Source organism: Geotrypetes seraphini, chromosome 1 (assembly GCF_902459505.1).
Source record: "Geotrypetes seraphini chromosome 1, aGeoSer1.1, whole genome shotgun sequence".
Taxonomy (NCBI): Eukaryota; Metazoa; Chordata; class Amphibia; order Gymnophiona; family Dermophiidae; genus Geotrypetes; species Geotrypetes seraphini.
Window position 1 is genome coordinate 488,195,006 of NC_047084.1, and position 23,192 is coordinate 488,218,197.

At 43.7% G+C, this 23,192-nt stretch overlaps 1 protein-coding gene across 5 annotated transcripts in view; it reads right to left on the reverse strand.

Moving 5' to 3' along the window:
• MUSK (muscle associated receptor tyrosine kinase) overlaps positions 1-23,192 on the reverse strand; it is a 185,417-nt gene that overhangs the window by 21,877 nt on the left and 140,348 nt on the right. For all 5 annotated transcript variants that reach the window (XM_033926451.1, XM_033926479.1, XM_033926469.1 and 2 more), the window contains 4 exons: positions 16,571-16,746; positions 11,484-11,507; positions 7,084-7,172; positions 4,902-5,061 (listed from right to left, as the gene is read on the reverse strand). In XM_033926451.1, coding sequence (XP_033782342.1) covers positions 4,902-5,061; positions 7,084-7,172; positions 11,484-11,507; positions 16,571-16,746 — 449 coding nt within the window. The remainder of the gene's footprint in view (positions 1-4,901; positions 5,062-7,083; positions 7,173-11,483; positions 11,508-16,570; positions 16,747-23,192) is intronic.

A 23,192-nucleotide genomic window follows, 5' to 3' on the forward strand; every position in this document is an offset into this window, starting at 1 on the left:
AATGCAGTGGTGTACCTAGCATATGTAACACCCGGGGCCCATCATTTTTTGGCACCCCCCCCCCCCCCATCTGTACGAAAAACATGATTTTTAGTAACAAGCCACACGTCACACGTCACCTAGGAAAAGGCAGCATCTTACATATTGCAGTGAACAGTACATCAATACACCCATTGTAAAACTAAACAAGCCAGACCAACACAGATCAATCCTACACCGTCAATCCTAACAGAAAACTATGTCTTTCGAACACACAGAACACACCTTCGCCTAGTATGGAATATGTAATCACAAACTAACCCCTCCCATAGACAAAGGTTAAATTGAACCAGCAAGAAGCTGGACTCTGCATACAATGCTTCACAGAAACAGTGACACATGTCTCCTAAAGCAATAAATAAATAGAAATTTTTTTCTACCTTTGTCTTCTGTGGTTTCTGCTTTCCTCATCTTCTTGTAACTCTCTTCCTTCCATCCACTGTCTGCCGTCTCTTTTCCCCTATATGGCATCTTCTCTCCTTCTATGCCCCTTCCAGAAACTGTATGCCTCCCCCTTCCATCTCTCCTTTCACCCCCATTGGTCTGGCATCTCTCTCCTCTCCTTCCCTCTCCCACACCTCTCCTCTGCAATCCCTTTCCCTTTTTTCCCTCATTTCCCTTTTCAATTTATTTTCTGCATCTGTCTAGATTATGTTCTTACTACTCTCTCATCAATGTTCTTTTTTACTGTCTACCTAAAGCTTGCCACCTCTTTCCCTCACCCCTCCAGTGTTTCCCTAACTCAATCCTTTTCTCCCCATCATGTGTCCTCCTTTTATTTATCCCCTCCTTCCATCATATACCCTCTTTCTCCAACCCTTCCATCTAGTACCTTCTCCTCTCTCTGTCCACTTATCATCCAGCATCTGCTCCCCTCTTTCTCTCCTCCCATTTCCTTCTGGCATTTGCTCCCTTATCTCTCCCATCTGCACTTCCATCCAGCATAGGTTCCCCACTACCATCCAATGTCTGCCCTTTCTCCCTCCATCCACCCCTCTTCAATCAGCATCTTCCCCCTTTCTTTCCCTCCAATATCCTTCCCCCTTATGTCTCTCCTTTCTCTGTACATCAATTCCATCAGCACCACCCTTCCATACCACCCTGCCCCCTTTCTTTCCCTCCACCACTCTTCCATTCCAGCAGTCCTGCTCCTTTCTCTCCCTTCATGCAGCAAGGTCCCGCGATGATTGTAGCTGCCTGCTGCCAATCCACCCCACTCTGACGTACTTGCTCTAGAGCGGACTCAGCAGCTGCATGCTGGAAGGGCCCACGACGACTCGTCTGCTGGCTCTGCTCTGGAAGAAGTAAGTTACGTTGGAGGGGGTGGGCCCGGCAGACACAGGGAGTTGCGGCAAAGTCCCGCAATGATTGTGTCTGCCGGGTCCACCCCCTCCGACGTAACTTACTTCTTCCAGAGCAGAGCCAGCAGACGAGTCATCGCGGGACTTCCCCACACCTGCTCCCCCAAAATTGCCATGCTTCGGTTCCTCTTTTTTCTTCCTCCCTCCCCCCGCGGGACCCTGCAGCACCATCAACTCTTACTCCCTCTAACGCCGGCCCTGCAGCTCCGGACTTCCCCGCACCTTCCCCCCCCCCCCCCGATCGCTATTATTTTAAATGTTATAGCGGCGGCGCTGTATCCATCAGTGGAGACGTCTAACCTCGGCCTGCCCCGAAACTCTTACTGCAGCAGCTGCCCGTCTAGGCAGGAACAGGAAGTCACTGTTGCAGTAAGAGTTCCGGGGCAGGCCGAGGTTAGATGTCTCCACCGCCAGGGTCGGAAACCAAACCCCCACCCCGACGTCCGATTCCTCCCCCAGCCTCCCCTTACCTTTGCGACGCGTGTGTGCGCTGTGACGAGAAACTTGTGCGCTGCGATGTAATATTTTGTGCGCCAGCGCACGCCAGCGCAGCTTAGCGGGAACACTGCACCCGGGTATTCTTTAAACAAGGCTGTTTCTGTTACAAGGCTGTTTATGGTACAGCTCCTTCTTACTTAGTCAATAGATTTTCTTTAGCATCATACAGACATAGTAGAAGAACTCATCCTTTGTTTAATTTTCCATCTGTCCAGGGTTGCAGGAGTAAGAAATTTCTGAATCATACTTTGGCATCTCAGGCAGCTCTTCATGACAACAAATTCCGAATATTGTTGCTTACTACCCATTCCTAAGGCCATTTTAGAAAACAATTGAAGACCTATCTTTTTTCTAAATATTTGACTGTTTAACGAATCATCTTATTTCATGTAACATGTTTACTTTTATAACTTTTTAAAACTGTGTTGAACTTCTGGTCACGCAGTCAATAAGCACAATGTTATGTTATGTTATTATTGAGATGGCTTGGGGAAATCCACAGCTTATTTCTAGGATAAGCAGCATAAAATCTGTTTTACTACTTGGCCACTGTTGGAAACAGGATACTGGGCTTGATGAACCGTCAGCTGTCCCAGTATGGCAACTCTTATGTTCTTATGGTGTGTGAATAGATCAATTGGTTAATGAGCTCTGTGTGCCCAATTATGGCATTTACTGTATATGAATTGGATACACTAATTTCACCATGTTTTTACATAGGAAGGAAAAGATCTCAAGTGCTCACAGTGATAGAGCTATTGAGTATCTCATGCCCTAACCCTTCTTGATTGAGCCATCACTGGTCAGAAAAACCTTCCTATTGCCATAATTACTTTAGAGTGAATTTTTCTAGTGTCCAATATTTAGTCCACCACAGTTTTAAACTTCACAAACCACCCAGCAGTAACTTGATTTAAATCAGGTGTCAGACTCAATAAAGCGTCTCAGTTTCACTTTCGCTTTGTCATGAGCCTACACTAATGTGAACATACATCCCGTTTTGAACAGAACCATCCCGTTTTTAGATCCCCTGTCCCGTTGTCCCCACACACAGCTTCGGGACGCAGAAATGTCCCGTTTTCAGAGACAGCGTCCTGAAGCTGTGCGTGGGGACAACAGGACAAGCGATCACTTCCCCTCTCTCCCTGCTGCGCCAAAGCCAGCCTTCATCCTTCTCTCCCTCCAGTGCGGATTCAATACCCACCCCCCCCACTCTGTTCCACCGTCGCTGCTTGCCGCCCAGAAAAGGAAGGTCTAGGCGTCGGCCCAGAAGCCTTCTTCCCGACGTGAATTCTGATGTCGGAGAGAAAGTTCCGGGACAGCACTAAGGACATGGTGCCAGGCAAGACAAAATTGATGCTCATTCTTTCTGTTTTTTAGCATTCTGTTAGTCTTACCCATGTAAAATATGGGGCATGGACAGTGGATAATATATATACTGCAAAATCACTGTCACAATTAGTGTGATATTTTAATCAAAATACCTGCTGATCTACTGGATACTGAAACTGATTCAACAAAATAGTGTTGGGGTAGGTTTTGCATTTGCCACATGGAATATGTTCTCCTGAATACAGTTCTTGAGATGCTGGAGGAAAGTGTTAGAGTTCATAGGGCTAGATTCACTAAGCAAACCGATCGTGTACCAATTGGTTTGCGACCCCTTTGCGACCCTATTTTCCTCCGACCTGATTCACTAACCTCTGTGCTCATCCGATTCCAATCTGTGCATGTAAATAAGGGGAAAAGGCATGCAAAGTAGGCAGGCAGCAATTCATTAAACAAAAATCTTGAACACCAACTGAGCTGGCCAATCAACAAGAAGCGACTGTTGGGGACCAGTCGCTCAGGTCCTTTTCGACTGTCCTGCCAGCCCTGCAGCCCTGAAATAAACCTGTTCTCTGCCTCCTCGACTCTCTCTCTGGCTCCCCGGCTTTCCTGCTCAATGCCGCGACCTGCTCTCTGCCTCCCCAACTCTCTCTCTGGATCCGTGCCATCGGATGGGGGTGTGCCTCTGATCGCCCCCATTTGCATGAAGATGGCTGGTGAATTGGTTGGTCTGCCTCCAATCGGACACGGATCGGAAGGTTAGTGAATCTAGCCCATAGTTAGGTGTTCAGGCAAATTATGACCTCTAGAAAATGCTAGTCATGGAGATTAATGCTCAAAACAGGGATGCATTTGTATAAACTTCTAATGTGTCCTTCCTATAAAAAAACACAGTGAAATCAGTGTATTCAATTCATATATACTGTATATATATATACAGTATATATATATATATATATACTGTATATATATATATATATATATATATATATATATATATATATATATATATATATAAAAAATTTATATATATATAAAATTTTATTTGCTTTTCTTTGTACTGTATACAATTTAGGGAGTCTAGATAATTTTGGAAAGATTATTTTGCAATTGTAAATTGCTCTGATCTGATAAAGGTGAGCGGTATATCAAGTTTTTAAATAAACAAACATGCTAAGTTATAGAATTGCCCGATATGTACCAGTCCTGCAATTTTATAAATGCCCCTTTCTACATCTAAAACATCCTTAACTTGCAGAAAAAAACTGTTATAAAATGACCTACATTCCCCCAGATTCTATATATGGTGTCCAGATTTCTGCGTGCACCTGAGATATTGGGAACTTATTGGTGTTAATATTGATTTCATATTCTATAAGGCATGCAACCTAACTCTACTAGCAAGTACTCAAAGGGGGTGTGGCCATGGGTGTGTCAGGGACATGTAGTTATAGAATACTGCCTCTGCACAGCTAACTTGAGTGCCAGTATTTTTACCAGGCTGCAGTAGTCATAAGTCTGGTGCCTATAGTTAAATATGGGAATCAGCGCTAAGTGCTATTCTATAAAAGGCACATGCCCTTAATTGAATAGCGTTTAATGACAATTGTTTTACTGTGCCCATTTTTGAGTGCCATTTACGGAATTCTCTCCATTGTGATTTTAAATAGTTACCTCGTCCACACGGGGGCACATCACAATATTCCCATCGCACATTCTTGTCTGTTGTATAACACCAGGGGCGGTCGTTCTCCCCTCCCGGATTACGGCAATAATTTTCTGAGTTTGAAAGTTCTGGGAAAACCCGGGGAGGTCTTCTATGCGAATGTGGGACCTAGCCAGAAAAGACAGCTCATGTTTTACTCAAGTATAACATCTCATCTTGCAATTTACAATTCTCTAGTGTTTGAAGAGCTGGCAATGCTACAGTTTTCAGAAAATTCAACCATGTAAAGTAAAAATATAATCTCTCCAGTAGAAAATCTGCCTTTCAAATGATGGCTCCTCTTATTTCACTATCATTCGAATTGCTGAAATATCTTCCGTAGGGATATGCAATAAAAAGCAGCATTTTAGAAAGGACGTACAACTCAGAATATGGAGTCCAGGTCTGTAAGACACATATGGACATGTTTATGTTTATTCCGAACTTTATATACCGCATAACAGCCTAAAAGGAACTAAGCGGTTTACAATACATAGTTCATATTCATCAAGAAAAGAACTCACAGGAAATGGCTAGAGAGACTACGGGAGCTCAAGGCAGCCATTTCCTGTGAGCGATCTGCACGGGGCTGGAGCGTGGGAAGATTGCTCCTGCCCTTAAAACCCGCTAGACCATCAGGTAAGGCTTAAGGGGGGGCTTACAGGGCTTAAAATAGCCAGGGGGAAGCAGGGGTTAGGGGCAGAACTGGCCCGAATAATATTCACGTTTTTTAAATATTCGCAGGCCAGCTCTGCCCCTAACCCCCGCAAATACAGAGGGGGAAGTGTAATGTAAATTTGACTCATAAGTAATTATAAGTTAGATCAGTGTATCACAAACTGTGTGCCACAGCACACTAGTCTGCTGCCCGAGGTTTCAGGTGTGCCACGAGCCCTTAGTCCAGCAAGTTTACAGTTTTTCTGTAATGTAAGAAAAATAGGTTTTGTCAAACTCTGCAAAATACTCATTCACGGCATCAATGACTTAAGTGCACTGTAGCGCTATCTCATTGAAATTTACCAAACTTTTCAAACCGCCCTCACATAGTCTCTTATGTGTAATTGCACTTTGCCGCTAGCACATCATAAGAATATAAGAATAGCCATACTGGGTCAGACCAATGGTCCACAGTATCTTGTTTCCATAGTAACCAATCCAAGTCACAAGTATCTGGCAGAAACCCACGTAGCAGCAACATTCAATGCTACCAATCCAAGAACAAGCAGTGGCTTCCCCCATGTCTGTCTCAATATCAGATTATGGACTTTTCCTCCAGGAACTTGTCCAAACCTTTTTTTTAAACCCATCTACATTAACTGCTATTACCACATCCTCTGGCAACACGTTCCAGAGCTTAACCATTCTCCGAGTGAAAATATATTTACTCCTCTTGATCTTAAAAATATTTCCCTATAACTTCATTGAGTGTTCCCTAGTCTTTGAGATTATTGATGGAGTAAAAAATCGATTCACTTGTACCTGTTCACTACTCAGGATTTTGTAGACTTCAATCATATCACCCCTCAGCCATCTCTTTTCCAAGTTGAGGAGCTCTAACCTCTTTAGTTGTTCCTCATACATGAGGAGTTCCATCCCATTTATCATCTTGGTCATTCTTCTTTGAACCTTTTCTAATTCTACTGGTGGTTGTAGTAATATTAGTAGTAGTAGTAGTACCACAGTAGTAGTACTATAGTACTAGTAGTAGTAGAGAATAGTAGTAATAATATAGCAGAAGTAATGTTAGTGGAGTAGTAGTAATATAACAGCAGTATAACTGTAGTAGTAGTAATAGTAGTAGAAGTAAAGAGTAGTATAGCAGTAGTAGTGACATGACTTTTTACTTAGCTAATGCATGTTAAGAAAAAAATAGGCTACTTAGGGCTCCTTTTACTAAGGTGTGCTAGCGTTTTTAGTGCGCGCTACATTGCCCCGCATGCTAACCCCGCACTACACGCCAAAAACTAACGCCAGCTCAATGGTGGCATTAGCGTCTAGTGCGCGCGGCAATGCAGCGCGCGCTAAAACCGCTAGCGCAGCTTAGTAAAAGGAGCCCTTAGTAATTCATATAATATACATTAAGAAATTCTCTCTGGAAGATTATTATAATTTTGGCTTATGAATCTTCCTTGTATATAGACCGGGGCTCACCTGTTCAGTCCACTTTTGACAAGGAATACCAGAAGAAGTAACACTCACAGAACCTTGATAAAACCTTCCATTTTCTTTGTAGCAGAGTCCTGGGAATAGATTTTGGAAAGAATTGTGATATCCCATGTTGGACATTGTTCACTTTCATGCTAAACCAGCACTACAATGTCTCTCTGTTATAGGACGTCATTTCATAACAGGGTGCCTAAGTAAAAAAAAATCTGAAAAGTGCTCCTGCCTGGTTAAACCTCGCTGACTGACCTGGCACCCGATATTCAGCGGCAATTGAACAGTCAGTGCCGCTGAATATCGTCAACTGACCATTTCCTAGGATGCTTACTACTGTACTTTTGCGCTGGCTCTATGGCTGTCCAAAACAGGACAGAGCTACCAAATCCAGCAAGTTCTCAGCTAGGCCTCAGGCCTACCAGTCATAGAAGGGGACTCTCTCTAACAGTCTCTAAACTTGTAAGAGGTTCTGATTTGTGATAGTTTGCAATTTGTATAAATTACGTAAAAGCCTTGGCTCTGTTCTCTCTAACTAAAATGGAAAACGGTCTTTGGGTTCCAAAGCTACTGCACCCAGAGAGAGAGAGAGAGAGCAGGAAGGAAGTCCATATAACAAAAGCAACCAAGCGTCTATATTTGCATACCTGGAACAGGGAATTAGAGAGCTGATTTTCAAAACTCTGGTACTAAAGCCAACGGAACCATTCTACACCACAAGAATACACTTCTCCCTCCGAATTCACGGTTTCAGTATTCACGGTTTCGATTATTCACGTTTTTTTAGCTTGCTGGCTTCTCCCCCCCAAATTACATCAGCTTGCATAGAGAAATCGCCGATTCCAAGCGTTTACAGAGAAAATCACCGATTCCCAGCACTTTCTTCACCGTGTTTTGCCTCTCCTTCAGGAACAGGCCAGGTTTCCCACCATGTTGTTCGCGGTTTCACCATATTCACGATGGTTTTTAATAGAAAACAGCGAATAACTTATGAAAAAGTTATTCGTGGTTTTTCTGTATTTGCGGTTCTGTTAATCCCCTATCACAGCGAATACAGAGGGAGAAGTGTAGCACAGAAACCCAGCTCTCCAATCAGTGGTATAGCGAGGGTGAGAAGTGCCTGGATTGATGGTGCCCCAACCCCACCCACTTCTATGCCACCACCCCATCTGCTCCTACCCCATCCCCTCCTGCCACGTGTGTGAGCCCCTTTCCTTTCCCCGTACCTTTTTAATGTTCCTGGCGTGAGCAGTAACCCAAACCTCCTGCTTGCGTCAGCATCGGCTCTTCCTTTGACATCACTTCCTAGGCACAGGTCCAGGAAGTGACGTGAGAGGAAGAGCTGACATTGGTGCAAGTAGCAGGATGGGGTTGCTGATAATGCTGGGAATGTTAAATAAGTGCAGGGGTGCGTGCATGTGGTAATGGGGGGCAGGGAAGGAGCGGGAGGGTGGGGGAGGTGGAGAGGATGACAGATGCTGGTGCCCCCACCAAGATGGCGCCTGGGGCTGTCTGCTCCCCCTCTTCTTACTATGCTACTGTCTCCAATATAAGGAAATGATATTCGAATTATATGCTTGCTATAAAACCAAAAGCAAGGAGAGGAACATGCTTGGCACATGCACACAAGAATTTTGTTGTAAACGCCAGCTCTTTTGCGCATGCCATGCAAAACCGGAAACGCATGCACAAGTCGGTACCATTCTTCTGCATCTTTAAATATAAGCTTTTCATAAATTGTTTTCACTTGAAAGGCACTTATTTAAGCTCAGAACAGCAAGCACCGATGTGTGCTTGCGCTTTCAATTTTGCTCGGGCTCACACACATTTGTTTCTCATTATCAGAATTCATAGACTGCATGACTTCTGCTTCTAAAAGATGACAAAACCGGCAGTTTAAGAACATAAGAACATAAGAAGTTGCCTCCGCTGAGTCAGACCAGAGGTCCATCTCGCCCAGCGGTCCGCTCTCGCGGCGGCCCATCAGGCCCACTGCCTGAACAGTGGTCTCTGACTAATTTTACAAATTACCTCTAATCCTATCCCTATAACCTTACCTCTACTCTTATCTGTACCCCTCAATCCCTTTGTCCTCCAGGTACCTGTCCAGACCTTCTTTGAAGCCCTGTAGCGTGCTTCTGCTTATCACATCCTCCGGTAGCGCGTTCCATGTATCCACCACATTCTGTAGAACTCCTCCCTTCAAAACCTTCGACGCCACACAATGAGCAGGCGGTAAGTTTCCAACGTTAAGGGCCTCATTTGTTTCCGCACTGTTCTCTGAGCATTGGTAGGGAATACCAGATGAACTCATGAACATCTGTCTGTGTGCATTTAACTGCAATTGGCAGCCATCTTTGACCCACACATTTTCTGTGCTAGAGCCCTCTAACGTTCTGCACCCATTTACGTGTGCTAATCTGGCGCTAATTACCTCCAATGCCTGCATTAAGTTTTGAGCACCAGGGCCTAGCTCAGCACTCTTTGTACAAAGCAGCAAGGGGAGAAACAGTAACATGATCAAGCCTCAAGAAACAGGATAAAGGGACTCCAGGTCTCGTAGCTGTGTGCTCATCAGGGAAGAGGTCACCTACAGAGGCACTCACTGTACCTGAAGGCTCAGAGAACTCATCTAAGTCTGATAAGGGACTTACACAGCAGTGCCCCTCTAGAGAAGGTGGCTAGACTAGAGATTGCAGCTGTAAAGCACTTTTGCCAAGAACCTCTTCCAAGGAAGAGCATTCATAAGGAAACCTATTAAAGACCTACATGGCAGAAATGACTTTATACTATTCTGAATATAGTTACTACTAAGCACATCAAAGTTTAGGTAAACCTTTTGGTTCAAAACTACAATTTCTGGCCCAGGCTAACTTACTGGACGAAAGGAGATGGCTGATTGAGTGGATTAATAAGCCTTTGGCCTCCCAGCTTCTGACCCTACAAAGCAAACTCTAAAATTATTAAAAAGAAACTCACCCTGATGCTCACTGAGCAAGCAAGAGTTACACATGTATTATATGAAATATATGTGTACCCACACACATTTACATCTGCTTCGGCATAGGTATAAATATACTGAACATATCAGCATTTGTGTACTACAGAGAGAGAGTTCTTGATGACTGTGTTTTATAACGGCATATTGATACCTACATTTCCTTTATGAAATTAGTTTAAAAGAATTGCCTATTTGGACTTTACATGTACTACAACCGTATACCGTATTTTCACTCATATACCGCGCACCCGTGTAAAACACGCACACGGGTATAGCGCGCGGGAAACTGTAATTTATGTAAAGAAATTTTTATATACCGCGCACACCCGTATACCGCGCATGCCGCCCCGACTCTCCCGTCGCTGCCCGACTCTCCTTTCACCCGACCGGACTCTCCTCTGACTGCCCCGACTCTCCTTTCGCCCGCCCCGATTCTCCTCTGGCCGCCCCGACTCTCCTTTCGCCCGCCCCGACTCTCCTCTGGCCGCCCCGACTCTCCTTTCACCCGCCCCGACTCTCCTTTCGCCCGCCCCGACTCTCCTTTCGCCCGCCCCGACTCTCCTCTTCCCCTTGAAATCCTGTCCCCCTTTAAGTCCTGTCCCCACCCTGAAAGCCTGATGCCCCCCCCCACGTCCGATTCACCCCCCCGCAGGACTGCTCGCACCCACACCCCGAAGGACCGCTTGCACTCGCACCCGCACCCCCACCCCGAAGGACCACTCGCACCCCCACAGCCTCCACACCCCCCCCATCATGGAGAAGCTGCCTACCGTTGTCCTGCTGCTTCCTCTGCCGGCGGTCTGCCCCTTCTCTGAGCCCTGCATCTGCGCTGCTTCCTCTTCCGGCGGTCCCGCCCTTTCTCTGACGTTGGTGCGGGTACGAGTGCGAGTGCGAGCGGTCCTTCGGGGTAAGGGTGCGAGCGGTCCTGCGGGGTAAATCGGACGTTGGGGGGGAACTATGTAAAAAAAAATGTGTACAACGTGCTCACGCATATAACGCGCATGGTTATGCACGGTTTGTAAAATCGTATATAACGCGCGCGTTATATGCGTGAAAATACGGTAATGTCAAACCCAAAAGTTGCAAGCGTAAGTTCCATCACTCACACCAGCATACAGAAATGTATTTCCCATTACAGGGAGCCTTTAGTAAAATAATTTACATATTGCAAATGTCTTAACTTGGGCATCCCTTTTCCTATCTAGATGGCTGTTCTGGGGGCTGTGATTTTATAAGGACTCATCACTTTGCTGGAGTCCATTTGTCCGAGGCTAGAACTGTTTTATTTCACAATATCTCAAGGCAAAAAACATTTAACTATTTTCACAAAGTGTTCTTCACACTCACATCCTTTTCAAAGATCCCAGAATAAGGGAACAAGAAGTCTACTTACTTGTGACATTTTCCTTCATCACATCTGAAAACAAAGGAAACGTTTTATAACAAAATATCACAGTGGGCTGGAATTTTAGAATTAAAATGCAATGGCAATCGCTTTTTATGTAAAAGAGAGCATACTGTATTTTAAAACTTCAGAAAGAGATTCTTTCATACTATTTGCATTAATGGTTTCTAAAACCCAACTGTAATGCCATGAGATTTTCTACAGCAAAAATTACCCCCTCCCCCCAACTATTAGGCAACATATTTGCATAAACATCCAGTACTGTGAAACTAGCCAAAGACTGAACATAATGTGGTATAAACCAGACTAATCTAAAGCATGCACTGTACAATTGCAAATCCACACTAAAACCCTAAGGGCCTCTTCTACTAAACTGCGCTAGCGGTTTTAGCGCGGGGAGCTGCGCTGAATGGCCCGCGCTGCTCCCGACACTCATTGAGTTTAGTAGAAGAGGGGGTAAGTTTAAATGTGTGATAAAGTCTGATGCGCATTTTGTATGACTAGATGAATTAAGAATTCTACTACCGGTGACAGATGCACCCGTAGGAAATTCTAGGAGAAACCTTTTTGAGATGTCCTTGGGAGAAACCCCAGAGAAACATCCTGATTGGGAGCTCCCGGATGGGGTTGAAATCACTGGTGGTCTGTTAAACTCCTCCTCATCCTGTCCCAAGTGAGCTCAAACTCATCCCCAATAAAAGGGACTGCAGCTGGAGGCAGGAGCAATCCCCATTTTCTTGAAAAATAGTAATGCCTGACCCCTAGTGGTATGTTGAAAGATAGCACTAAATGGGAACACAGGTGAGAGGGACGGAGAGTACTTATTTGACTATTAGGCTACCTGACATTTCAAGCCCAGATAAGAGTCCCTAGCTCAAGAATTCTAATATCAAGGGCTTCCATGGCTTAGGATATTAAATTTTTAAAATTTCCTTATACTTCCATCAAGGCAAATGTACTAAGAGGTAAGATTTACTGTATAGGGTCAGTTCTATAAGTTTAGGTTTATTTGATGACTTGATTTCATGACTTTGCAAGCAAAGCAGTTTACAAACTAAATCAAAGAAACAAGGCACCTACAATTATGCATCTGGAGGACACCTCGTAGGAGTCGGGTCCATTCTGTAAATCAACATAGGTGCCTACACTCCTTTACAGAATACTAGAGTAATCAGGTATTAACGTGCCTGTCATTTAAAAGCAATAATTCACCAGCCATAGGACTGAAGTAAGTGTTAATGCCCACGTGCCCTAGGGACATACGTAATTTATGGTATTCTATAAGTTACACTTATAACATAACATAACTTTATTCTTCTATACCGCCATAACCAAACGATTTCTAGGCGGTTTACACAGAAGAAGACTGGACAATCAGCGAAATACAAATAGTTAAAAATACAACAGTTACTTAGATATGCTCAAAGTAGAGTTTTGCTAACAATAGTAACCACATTTAAGAAATAAATTTGTCAAACAGCGCTGACTTAATTTCTTTACGAAATGCACCATAAGACAACATAGCTTCACCAATGTATTTACCCAGCCAAAATTGCTGTTTACCTGCTTGGAATGCGAGAGTCTTATCCAAAAAAAGTTGTATCTGCAACCAGTCATTTTTGCACCCCTTCCCCCATACCTCTTTAATTTTCCCAGCGCGAGCAGCATCGCGAACTTACTGCCCACATCAGCGTCAGCGCTCCATCTGATGTCACTTCCTAAGTGCCCTGAAATGACGTCAGAGCGAGAGAGAGAGAGAGCTGACACTGATGCGGGCAGCAAGTTTGTGATGCTGCTTGCGCTGGGAAAATTAAAGAGGTACGGGGGAAAGGGTGCACACATGTGACAGGAGGGCTCGGGAAGGAGTAGGGGGCAGAGATGGGGATGGGTGCCTGCGCCCCCACCAAAACAGTGCCCAGGTGAACCTCCCCCCCCTTACTACGCCATTAATTCCATGCTAATAATCCCAGGACAAGCATTGGCTTCCTCCATGTCAGTCTCAGTAGCAGACTGTGAACTTTTCTTCCAGGAACTTTCCTGCATTGGAAGTAACTGCATAAGCAGATTCTCCATTCATTTGCACTACACAAACTGCATTTGTGCTTTCCACAATAAATCCATAATAAACACAGGATTAAAATTAGCATGGAAACATCCCAAAATACACATAAATCCCACTCTAAGATCAGAGTGCTTTATTACACTGAGGCCACTATTTTAGAAAACCAGCAGGAGACAGCTACTGTACGTTTAAATGTACCAATTAAGACACTATTCTAATTAAAGAGGTACCACTTCCCTCTATCAGTGGGTGTGCTGTAATTTAAATGGGAGTGAGTCTGTAGCTGGCTCACTTTGCTGGGCTGTGGCCAAGGGAAGAGTGATTACTAGAGGACTGATATTGCGACCACAGGAGGCAGCCCAACTACTTCCTGTAGTCTGTGGTGATCTTGGATATTCAGTGTGGGTCCGTATCCAACCACTGGCACTGAATATCCAGGTCAAGGTTGGCACCGCTGACTTAACCAGCCAAGCTGATATTCAGCAACTGGCCAGCTAAGGCTTAGTGACCAAAGATAGACCTGATTTTTAGGTGGGTCTGAGCCACTAGCCTTAGCCAGCCAGCCATTGAGAGGGGAAGAGTGTGGTGCAGTGGTTAAAGCTACAGCCTGAGGTCATGGGTTCAAACCCACCCTGCTCCTTGTGACCCTGGGCAAGTCACTTAATACTCCCATTGCCCCAGAAACATTAGATAGATTGTGATGGTTGGTATATTAAAAATCAATAAACTTGGAAACTTGGAAATGTGGAAGATAGGGGAAATCTGGACACAGGAAGGTAACAGAAAGAGGGGAAATTATGTGCATGGGGCATAGGGACAGAGACATAAAGGGGACATGCCATGGAGATGGTATATGGACACGGGGGGGGGCAATGACAGATACATAGGGGAGATATTAGAAATGGGGAAAATAGGAGCACAGAAGCGAGATGGTTTGTGGGGATGGGACAGGGACCGAGCTCGCAGGCTCCAGTGGCTTGCACAAATTACATTGTAACGTGCCATGAAAATAAGAGGGAGGAAGGTAGATAGATAGGCCACGCGAGAGGAGCTGAAGGGTGGTAGAAAGGAACAGATGGTAAAGGAGGGAGGGAAGGGTGGTGGTGGAAAGGAATAGGACAGACATTGAAGGAGGGTGGAGAGGAACAGACCCTGAAGGGAAATGTGGAAGACAGAATGGGAAGAAGACAGATGCCAGACTATGGGGGAGCGGAAGGAAGAAGATGGGTGCTAGACCAATTGGGGGGGTGGTGAAGGGAGAGGCACAGTAACAGCAAATGGAAGAAGCAGAGAGAAGACACACAGTGGATAGAAGGAATTGAATGAGAAGATGTGGAAAGCAGAAACCAGACAACAAAGGTAGAAAAAATATTATATTTATTTATTTTTTGCTTTAGGATAAAGTAGTATATTAGTTGTGTTGATAAAAATTTATAAACAAAGCCCTGCCAGCTGAACATCTCTTTCTCTAGTTCAGCAGCAGGAACTTTGATTTATAAGAAAGGAATAAGCTAAATATTACAGTACTAAGGCTTATATGGATGCAGCGGGGACGGTGACGGGGCGGTGAATGGGATGGCAGTGGCAGTGATGGGGCGGTGAAAGGGATGGCAGTGACGGTGACGGGGCGGTGAAGGGAACGACGGTGACGGGGCAGTGCAGAGGATGGTGGGCCGGGGACGGGGCGGTGACGAGGACAGATTTTTTTCCCCGTGTCATTCTCTACTTTGGGGCACACAGTTTGAGAGACACTGAAATAAATGAATATTGGCAGCAATATAGCTAGTCATTGGCCAATCTGCTAACTGGTTATATGCTATTTGGCCAGCCATGAGCCATTCTTGGCCAGCCAAATAGCACTGAATAATAATCTTTAAATTGTGCTAAAACTCGTGATAGCCCCTGCATACGCATTCCTCGACCCTGAAGAAAGGTTTCATTCTGAAACATGTATGTTGGGAGAGGAGAGTACTATAAGTGAGGCTCCTTTTATATTAATAAGAAAAAGAAAAAGATGAATACAGATTTAATAAATTATGAATAAAGATTGGACTGATGCAGAGTTTAAGCAACTGGCTCTGTTTGCCTGATTGCTACCTGAAGGTCCATACAAAAATATTTTGAAAAAGAAATTTACCTGTAAAAGTAAAGTACTAATGATGAAGACACGGCAGGAAGTAGATGAGATACTGAACAGCTAGCCTTTGATATGTTCATGTAAATATTCTAACAACTGTTATATGATTTAATGGATGGTACAGCAGTGACATCTTTTTTGGCATATAGTATCAGAGGGAGAACATAAGTTACCTCTTTTTCTAATTAGAAGCAAACTTGGGGCTCATAGGAAAGAGATGGTTTATTTTGGGTTTTAACTCCTTTCTGGCTAAGTAAAAACTGGAATCTACAGATAGTAGCTTGCCAGTGTTGGGAGGGAGTCACAGACAAGAAGGATGTCTACTGGTGTGGTTAATTGCAGTTGAGTACCAGAAGTGAGCTACCTTTTTGTTGTAAGAGGATTTGAAGGGTGAGAGCTTAGCCATAAATTATAGAGATTGTCAGAGAGAAATCCACACTGGGTTCAGGGGTCCCATAAACAGAGAGAAGTGGTGAGAGAAAGGTGTCTGGTAGTCTTTTTCAGATTAATTTGGGAAGGTGGTTATATTTCATGGCACGGGGGAAGGATGCCAACGTGCTTTTGTACTTCCTGTTTTGTCTGGTGCATGTGCACAGGAGTTTCACTGTAAGCACAGCTCTTGCAACAGTCACATTCCACCCTCACCCCCAATCACCCCCTTGCATTCACTTTACTGGCATGCAATTTGAATCCCATTTGCTCTGAGTATTGAGGGCTAGTTTTCAGTGCTGTTCTTGCGCTATGGGATGTGCACTTTTACCTCTAGTGCCGGAGTTTTACGTATCAGGCCCTAGACCCTAACTACTCTGCCCCATCATATTACACAGTGGAACAACAAGTAGACTAATCCCTAGACAAATTCTAAGAATTAATTACCAAAATATGGAATTCTCGTGCAGGTCGAAGCACTCTGGTGCATGCTGGGAAGACTGCTGCAGTCAGGAAGAGCCAGCAACGCTAATCCTGGTTTGTACATCCCTTCATGAAAAGTCTCTGCTAATGAATCCCACTCATTAAAGCAGTACAGATCTTTTACAGCAAGGCAGTGCTCCCTACAAAAATAGAACAACAGTGTAAATACATCAAAAATTATATTAGAAAAACAGTTTCACAAGAAAATGCACAATGTCTAGTGGATGAAGACAGCACAGCTCAGGCTTAGATTTAGTTACAAAATGCAATTGAAAAACAGGAGGAAAAAGCCCTCCCATCGCCACAAGAGGTGGTTAAAAGTGTTTAGGCATTAACCTCATTGGCAAAAAACTTCCATTTCAATGCAAAGAATAAAATACATCAAAAATTAAACAGAAACAAAACTGTTTAAACCAGGCTTGTCCAACCTATGGCCTGTGGGCCAGATTGTGGCCACCAAGTGCTTTTTTTTCTGGCCCTTGGAAGCTTGGCAATTCTTGTAGCGCTTATAGTGGGATTCCTGCTTTCCTGCAAGAATAGGCTTGCTCTATGCATGAGCAGCGCAATGTCGGAAGTTTGGGTTGATCTCGTAGTTTCAAGTCTCATAAGACTTGAAACCATAAGGCCAACTGGAACTTCCCAAGCCATAGGGCATAAGCTTTCAGAGAGCCAAGTTGTTGTGGGGAAATAGGAATCCCACTGTTTCTTCTGCAGCTGAAACCAGGTGAGGGAAAAGAAACTGGGTGAAGGCTGGGGGGAGGGCAACATGAGTGAGAGCGAGACTAGGTAAAAGCTGGGGAGGGGGTGATGCATTGCTGTACTTTGCCACTATTTGACACAACATGAGGCAAAATATGATGGTGCATATTTTGGTCCTCCAAATATTGCAAAGTATAAAATGTGACACCCCCCCAGTAGAAAAAGGGTGGACAAACATGGCTTAAACCAGTGGTTCCCAAACCCTGTCCTGGGGGACCCCCAGCCAGTCGGGTTTTCAAGATATCCCTAATGAATATGCATGAGAGAGATTTGCATACCTGTCGCTTCCATTATATGCAAATCTCTCTCATGCATAATCATTAGGGATATCTTGAAAACCCGACTGGCCGGGGGTCCCCCAGGACAGGGTTTGGGAACCACTGATTTAAACTATCCATGTCTAGGACAGCACTTACTAATTTCCACTTTTCAGTTTATGTTAAATTATTCCTACAACTAATGGTAGCGTGTACTTTGAGAGCTATAAAATGAAACAAAGAATAAATGGAAGGAAAATAGTACATCCATGTAATTAATAAACAAATCCTAATATAATATCCCTCTCCCTCCCCCCCTTCCCTGGATGTGCAAATCAAACCGGTAATAGGGGAAAATTTGTTTATGGATCATGTCTCGTTGTGTGGAAACTGCAAGTTGATGGTGCGCAGATTTGAGGTTTCACGAGGGAACATATGGAATTAGATTTGTAGTACTTTTCAATGTTAAAGCAGAATGTAATGCTTAATATCTGATTCTATAGGATTAATATTTAAATAGCGCAGTCAGCATTTCTGCCTCCAAACCCTGTCATATGAATTCTAGATGGTACATTCAACACTGTTCAATTACATATTCCTTAAAAATAATCATGCATAATTTTTAAACATAAATACAGTCAAGGGGCCCTTTTACTAAGCTGTAAAGGTTTCAACATGTAGTAGCCATTAGCTAATGGTTACAATGCATCAAAACCAGTATATTAAAAAAAAAAAAAAAAAACAACAACCAAAAAACACAACAACCTATGCTAACTGCTTAATGCAGGTAGGGGGGAGTCATCAGCATGACAGGGCTGGCCAACAGGTAGCACCCAGATCAGTGTTTTATACTAGCAGTCATGACTGATGATAATGCAGCTGCATTTAACAACATCTCAAGAGGCTGGCAATCTGGTAGTATGGCCACTGCCCCATTTCTTAAACAACAGATAAAGCTGTGGCAGCAGTGGTGGGTCAGACCCCTTTCAATTCTCCCCCTGCCACTATCCCTTATTTGATCCCGCCTTGACACCACAATCCCCACCCAAATTCACACGGAATACTCAGCATCTGATTATCCCCCAACATTAGAACCCTCAAGCGCCCAATATCTCCAACATCAGAACCCCCAAATCCAATTTCCATAGCAGAACTACCCCCAACATGAGAATCGCCTAAACATCAGAACCCCCTCCCCCACATGTGATCCTCCTTACAACCTCCCAACATTAGAACCTTTAAGCAGACCCTGACTCTCTCACCTCCACAAATCACCTCCAGGTCTCACCTGGGGGGGGGGGGGGCGGCATTATCTGGTAGTCTGGTGGCACAAGACATGAGGGATCCCTTCCACTTCTACCCATTGGACTCCTAATGGTAGTCTTGCCGCCATTTTGAAATCAAGAACCAGTTGAGCCAGGAATGGAATAAATATAGGCCAGATACAGAGCAAGCCGCTTGCATCTACCCCACTGGCTTTGCACTTAATGCACTTTAGCAATTCTATAAACTGGTGCTTCATTTTAGGTACTGAATCAGAAGGTCTCAACGACAAGACGAGAACACACAATGAGAAGTCGGGAGGACAAGATGTCGAACGATCAGCCAGAGGTGTATAGTTCAAAAAGTCACTTTATTGGTCAATATGTCACAATAGCTCAAAGACTCGACACTGGCAGTGTTTCGGCATACATGCCTTTATCAAGAGTCTAAGAGACCATGTTAAAACAAAATGAAATAGAATAAAACATAATTACAAATTGAACATAACCATGCAACATAATGCAAAGCATCATAAAAACGTATATAAATATGAAAAAAATGTATATGTATAAGAACAAACAGCATGAATCATAACATAATTAAAAGAATATGTATAAGAACAACATGGGATGAACATAAAGAAACAGCATAATTCATAACATAATTAAAGGAACATATACAAACAAAATGTATATTGTAATTTTAAAAAAAAGTGAAAAAGAAACCATACATAGAAAGATGGCATAATTAGCTCTTAATTAAAAGCAAAGTCGATCAATACAATCAACCCTGATAGGAAGCTATAGCAGAGGAAAAGCTTCCAGGGCCACCGAAGGCAACATCGTGTTTACTTCGTTCACGCTACCCACGCCCAATGAGCAGGACTGCAGCACCAGAATCAAAAAGTGTAGGATCCTGACCCCGGGGGGGGGGGGGGGGGAGGGGGATGGAAGGGAAAGAAGATGCCAGACCTTTGTGAGGAGAAAAGAGGAAGGGCAGAGAGAGTGAGGAGATGGTTAACATGGGTGGAGAGGAGGGGAAGACATAGAAAAGTAGACAGATTGAGAAGGAAGCAGAAAAATGGAAGAAAGCTGAATGTTAAAAGTTAATGCCACAGATGGATGTAGGGCAGAAAGTGAAGAGGAGGAAAACAGAAAATGGATAAGAAGGTCCTAGAAACAGTTAAGAGCACAGACAGAAGCAAATGCAGCAAGAGCCTAGGAACAGATGATTAGACGACAAAGGTAGGAAAAATGATTTTATTTTCAATTCAATGGTTGAAATACAGTAAGTCAGTTATGAGAATTTACATCTGCTGTCTATATTTTGCATTGTTCAAAATGCATTTCTGTCTAGTTCTCTGGTAGTGTACTGCATGCAGAATCTGGCATCATGGGTTTCAGTTGTATATATTAGGACTTTTAGTTTGTGGTCCTGTATTTACATAGGGTTCATCTGTGTTCTGGATTGTGTGACCAAGGCCAGTGTTCTGGTAGAATGAATGTCAAGAGGTGCTATTGGCATCATGGCCCCAAGTAGAAATATATTTGTCAGCTCTCCTTTAGCACTTTTGAACCCAAAACGGCCCACTGTTATAGACACATACATCGAAGTGGCAGGTGCCTACCAAGTTAGGCGCCAACCAGCTAATTAATTTTTTTAATCATATTTTCATTGTTTTTAATGATGCTTTCAATTATCAATGCCAATTAAAAAAATTAATTTAGGCACCTAGATTGGCTTGGCGTCTTTACAGAATCAGGGCATTAGTGCGCTCTGTTATAGAACAGCACACAGTACACATAACCATGTAAAAGTCAATTTTCTCGGTATGTAAATGCACAAAGTGTGCCTAACTACAGACACCAAGGGCTCCTTTTACTAAGCCGCGTTAGGGCTTTAACACGCGGAATAGCGCGCGCTACATTGCCACACACGCTAGACTTTAACGCCAGCATTGAGCTGGCATTAGTTCTAGAAGCGTAGCGTGCGGTGTAGCGCGCAGTAATTTCCTGCGTGCGCTAAAAACGCTAGCGCACCTTAGTAAAAGGAGCCCCAAGTTATAGACTTGCCCTTCATGTAAATACAAAGATCTTTAGCAGTCCAACATTTGTATTTTTTTTCTGATCTGTGCCTCCCAGTCGAAGGTGGAAGTTTTTCATTGTTTGCTTTTCGTAGGCCTGATTGTAGCTCTTTAATTTCTGCATGTTAACACTGTATACAGAAAACGTAAACAAAATAATTTATAAAGGATCATAGTCATTAGAAAGGAAGAAACGTCTGCTTTTGTATCAGATCTCAATTATATCCCAGTAGACGATAAGAAGAATCTAAGGAGGTGGCTGGGGTTTTATGGGTAGAAGTTTGAAGCAAGAAAATAAGACCCAACAATGTAGTAACCAGCTTACGCTAAGAGTTAGCAAAATTATAGTGGAGAATGGATTAAAACTACTTAGCCAGACCTGCAAGCTGGAAGAAGCATTAACAGTGGTAGATGCTGGTTTTCCAGACACAGACCAGAATGAGGAAACGAGTCATTCAGTGAGGTAGGCGAGGGTCCAGTTTCTCAAGGGCAACTCTCTCACCTAGCAGTGAAGAAACACCAGCAAAACAGGAGTGATTTGGAATCTGGTTTTCTTTATGTACTTAAGGGGGGACACTGTAGGGTCTTGTAGGAAAGCCAAGAAAAATGGATATTGCAGTCTGATGAATTTAATTTCAAAGCTTAGAAAAGAAAAGTAAGAGAGAAAGTCACAGCTTTAAATTACAAAAAGCTCAGCAATAGATAAACACACAGGCTGCTGATTAAATTTTTACTACTTCTACTTATTTCTATAGTGCTGCTAGATGTACGCAGCGCTGTACATTAAACATGTAACAGACAATCCCTGCCCAATAGAGCTTACAGTCTAATTAAAACAGACAAACAGGTGTTAGGGAATCTCTTACAGAGGGAATGTTAAACAGACACGGTCACTTTACAAGTGAGTGGGAGTTAGGAGTTATACAGGGATGCAGAACTCATCATGAAAGAAATCAAAAAGAAATTCAAGCAGTAGAGATATTTGATAAATGCACTCCTGAGACACAAACTGCAAGAGAAAAGAGATGAAATGCACTAAATGAACTGTCAAAAGACAGGGAGAATCATTTTACGAGGCTACATAACTTGAGAAGTCAGTATGCACATACTTTACATAAATTTTCTAAGGGATAGTGTGCACATATGCCCGGACTCTATTCGGCGCCAAAATTGGCAGCCACTAATCACATGTCAATCATGCGACGGCACCGTATACAAAATCATGCCTCTGGGAAGGATAGGCAAAAGAAATGTAGGCCAGAGTTTTCCAAGTCTACATTTCCAGTGCCTATCTTTGTCGTGAATCACGCCTTCATAGGCATTTTAGGCTGCCCAATGCCACATCCGGCATTAGCCACACCTACAGTGGCCTTAGACGGCCTAAAGCGCCTACGGAGGAGTGATTCCAGCACCAATTTTTAAGGCACCAGTAGGCACTTTAACTTTAACATCTTTCACCATTTTAAATGGCGTTTCTCATAATTAACTTAGGCACTAAAGTAAAACCTGGTAACCCTATCTGGAGCGGCTCACCATGTGTATGAAGAAATGGGGGAACATAACTGAAATGTTTCTAACGTGACTTTATCATAAACAGCTTTGCAAAACAGTTTCAGCATCCACACCAGAAGAAAATGTAAACAGTTTATGCACCGACTCTGCAATCAAGGTCAAGTAAAGTTCCAGTTATCAACTGCACCTTGGGCTCAGCTTGATTCCTTGCTAAGTAGTTAGGTGAAGACTGAGTGTGGTAATTGTGATCCTTCGGCCTACCAAAGTAAGTCTGGCCCTGGCCTACGCCCAACTCAGAGACTTAAAACAGTTCCAAATCAATTCTTTTTTGTAAGTCCTAGTCACGGGTGCCTGTCCCAGGGAGCTGGCCAGTGTCCACAGACTGTGTGTGAGTGGGACCAGGGTTACACAGGCAAGAGATCCTGTCTGGTTAACTCACTGCGGGCAACTAACCACTGATATCCAGCACTGAATGCCCCTGCACTGTCTAGATAATTCTGGGGTGGTTCAGCGGGGTAGAGTCTGGGCAGAGCCAGCACTTATCCATGCACCAGTGATAGTCAGTGCTAGTACCTAGATAACTAACTGAGCAGATAGGACCTCATGAAAATCAGATCTATCTTTGCCTGGTTAGCTAACCAGGCACTGGCACTGAATATCAATTGATACTTAGATAACGTCTAGTTGCACCATGAAACATCCTATTGCCCCC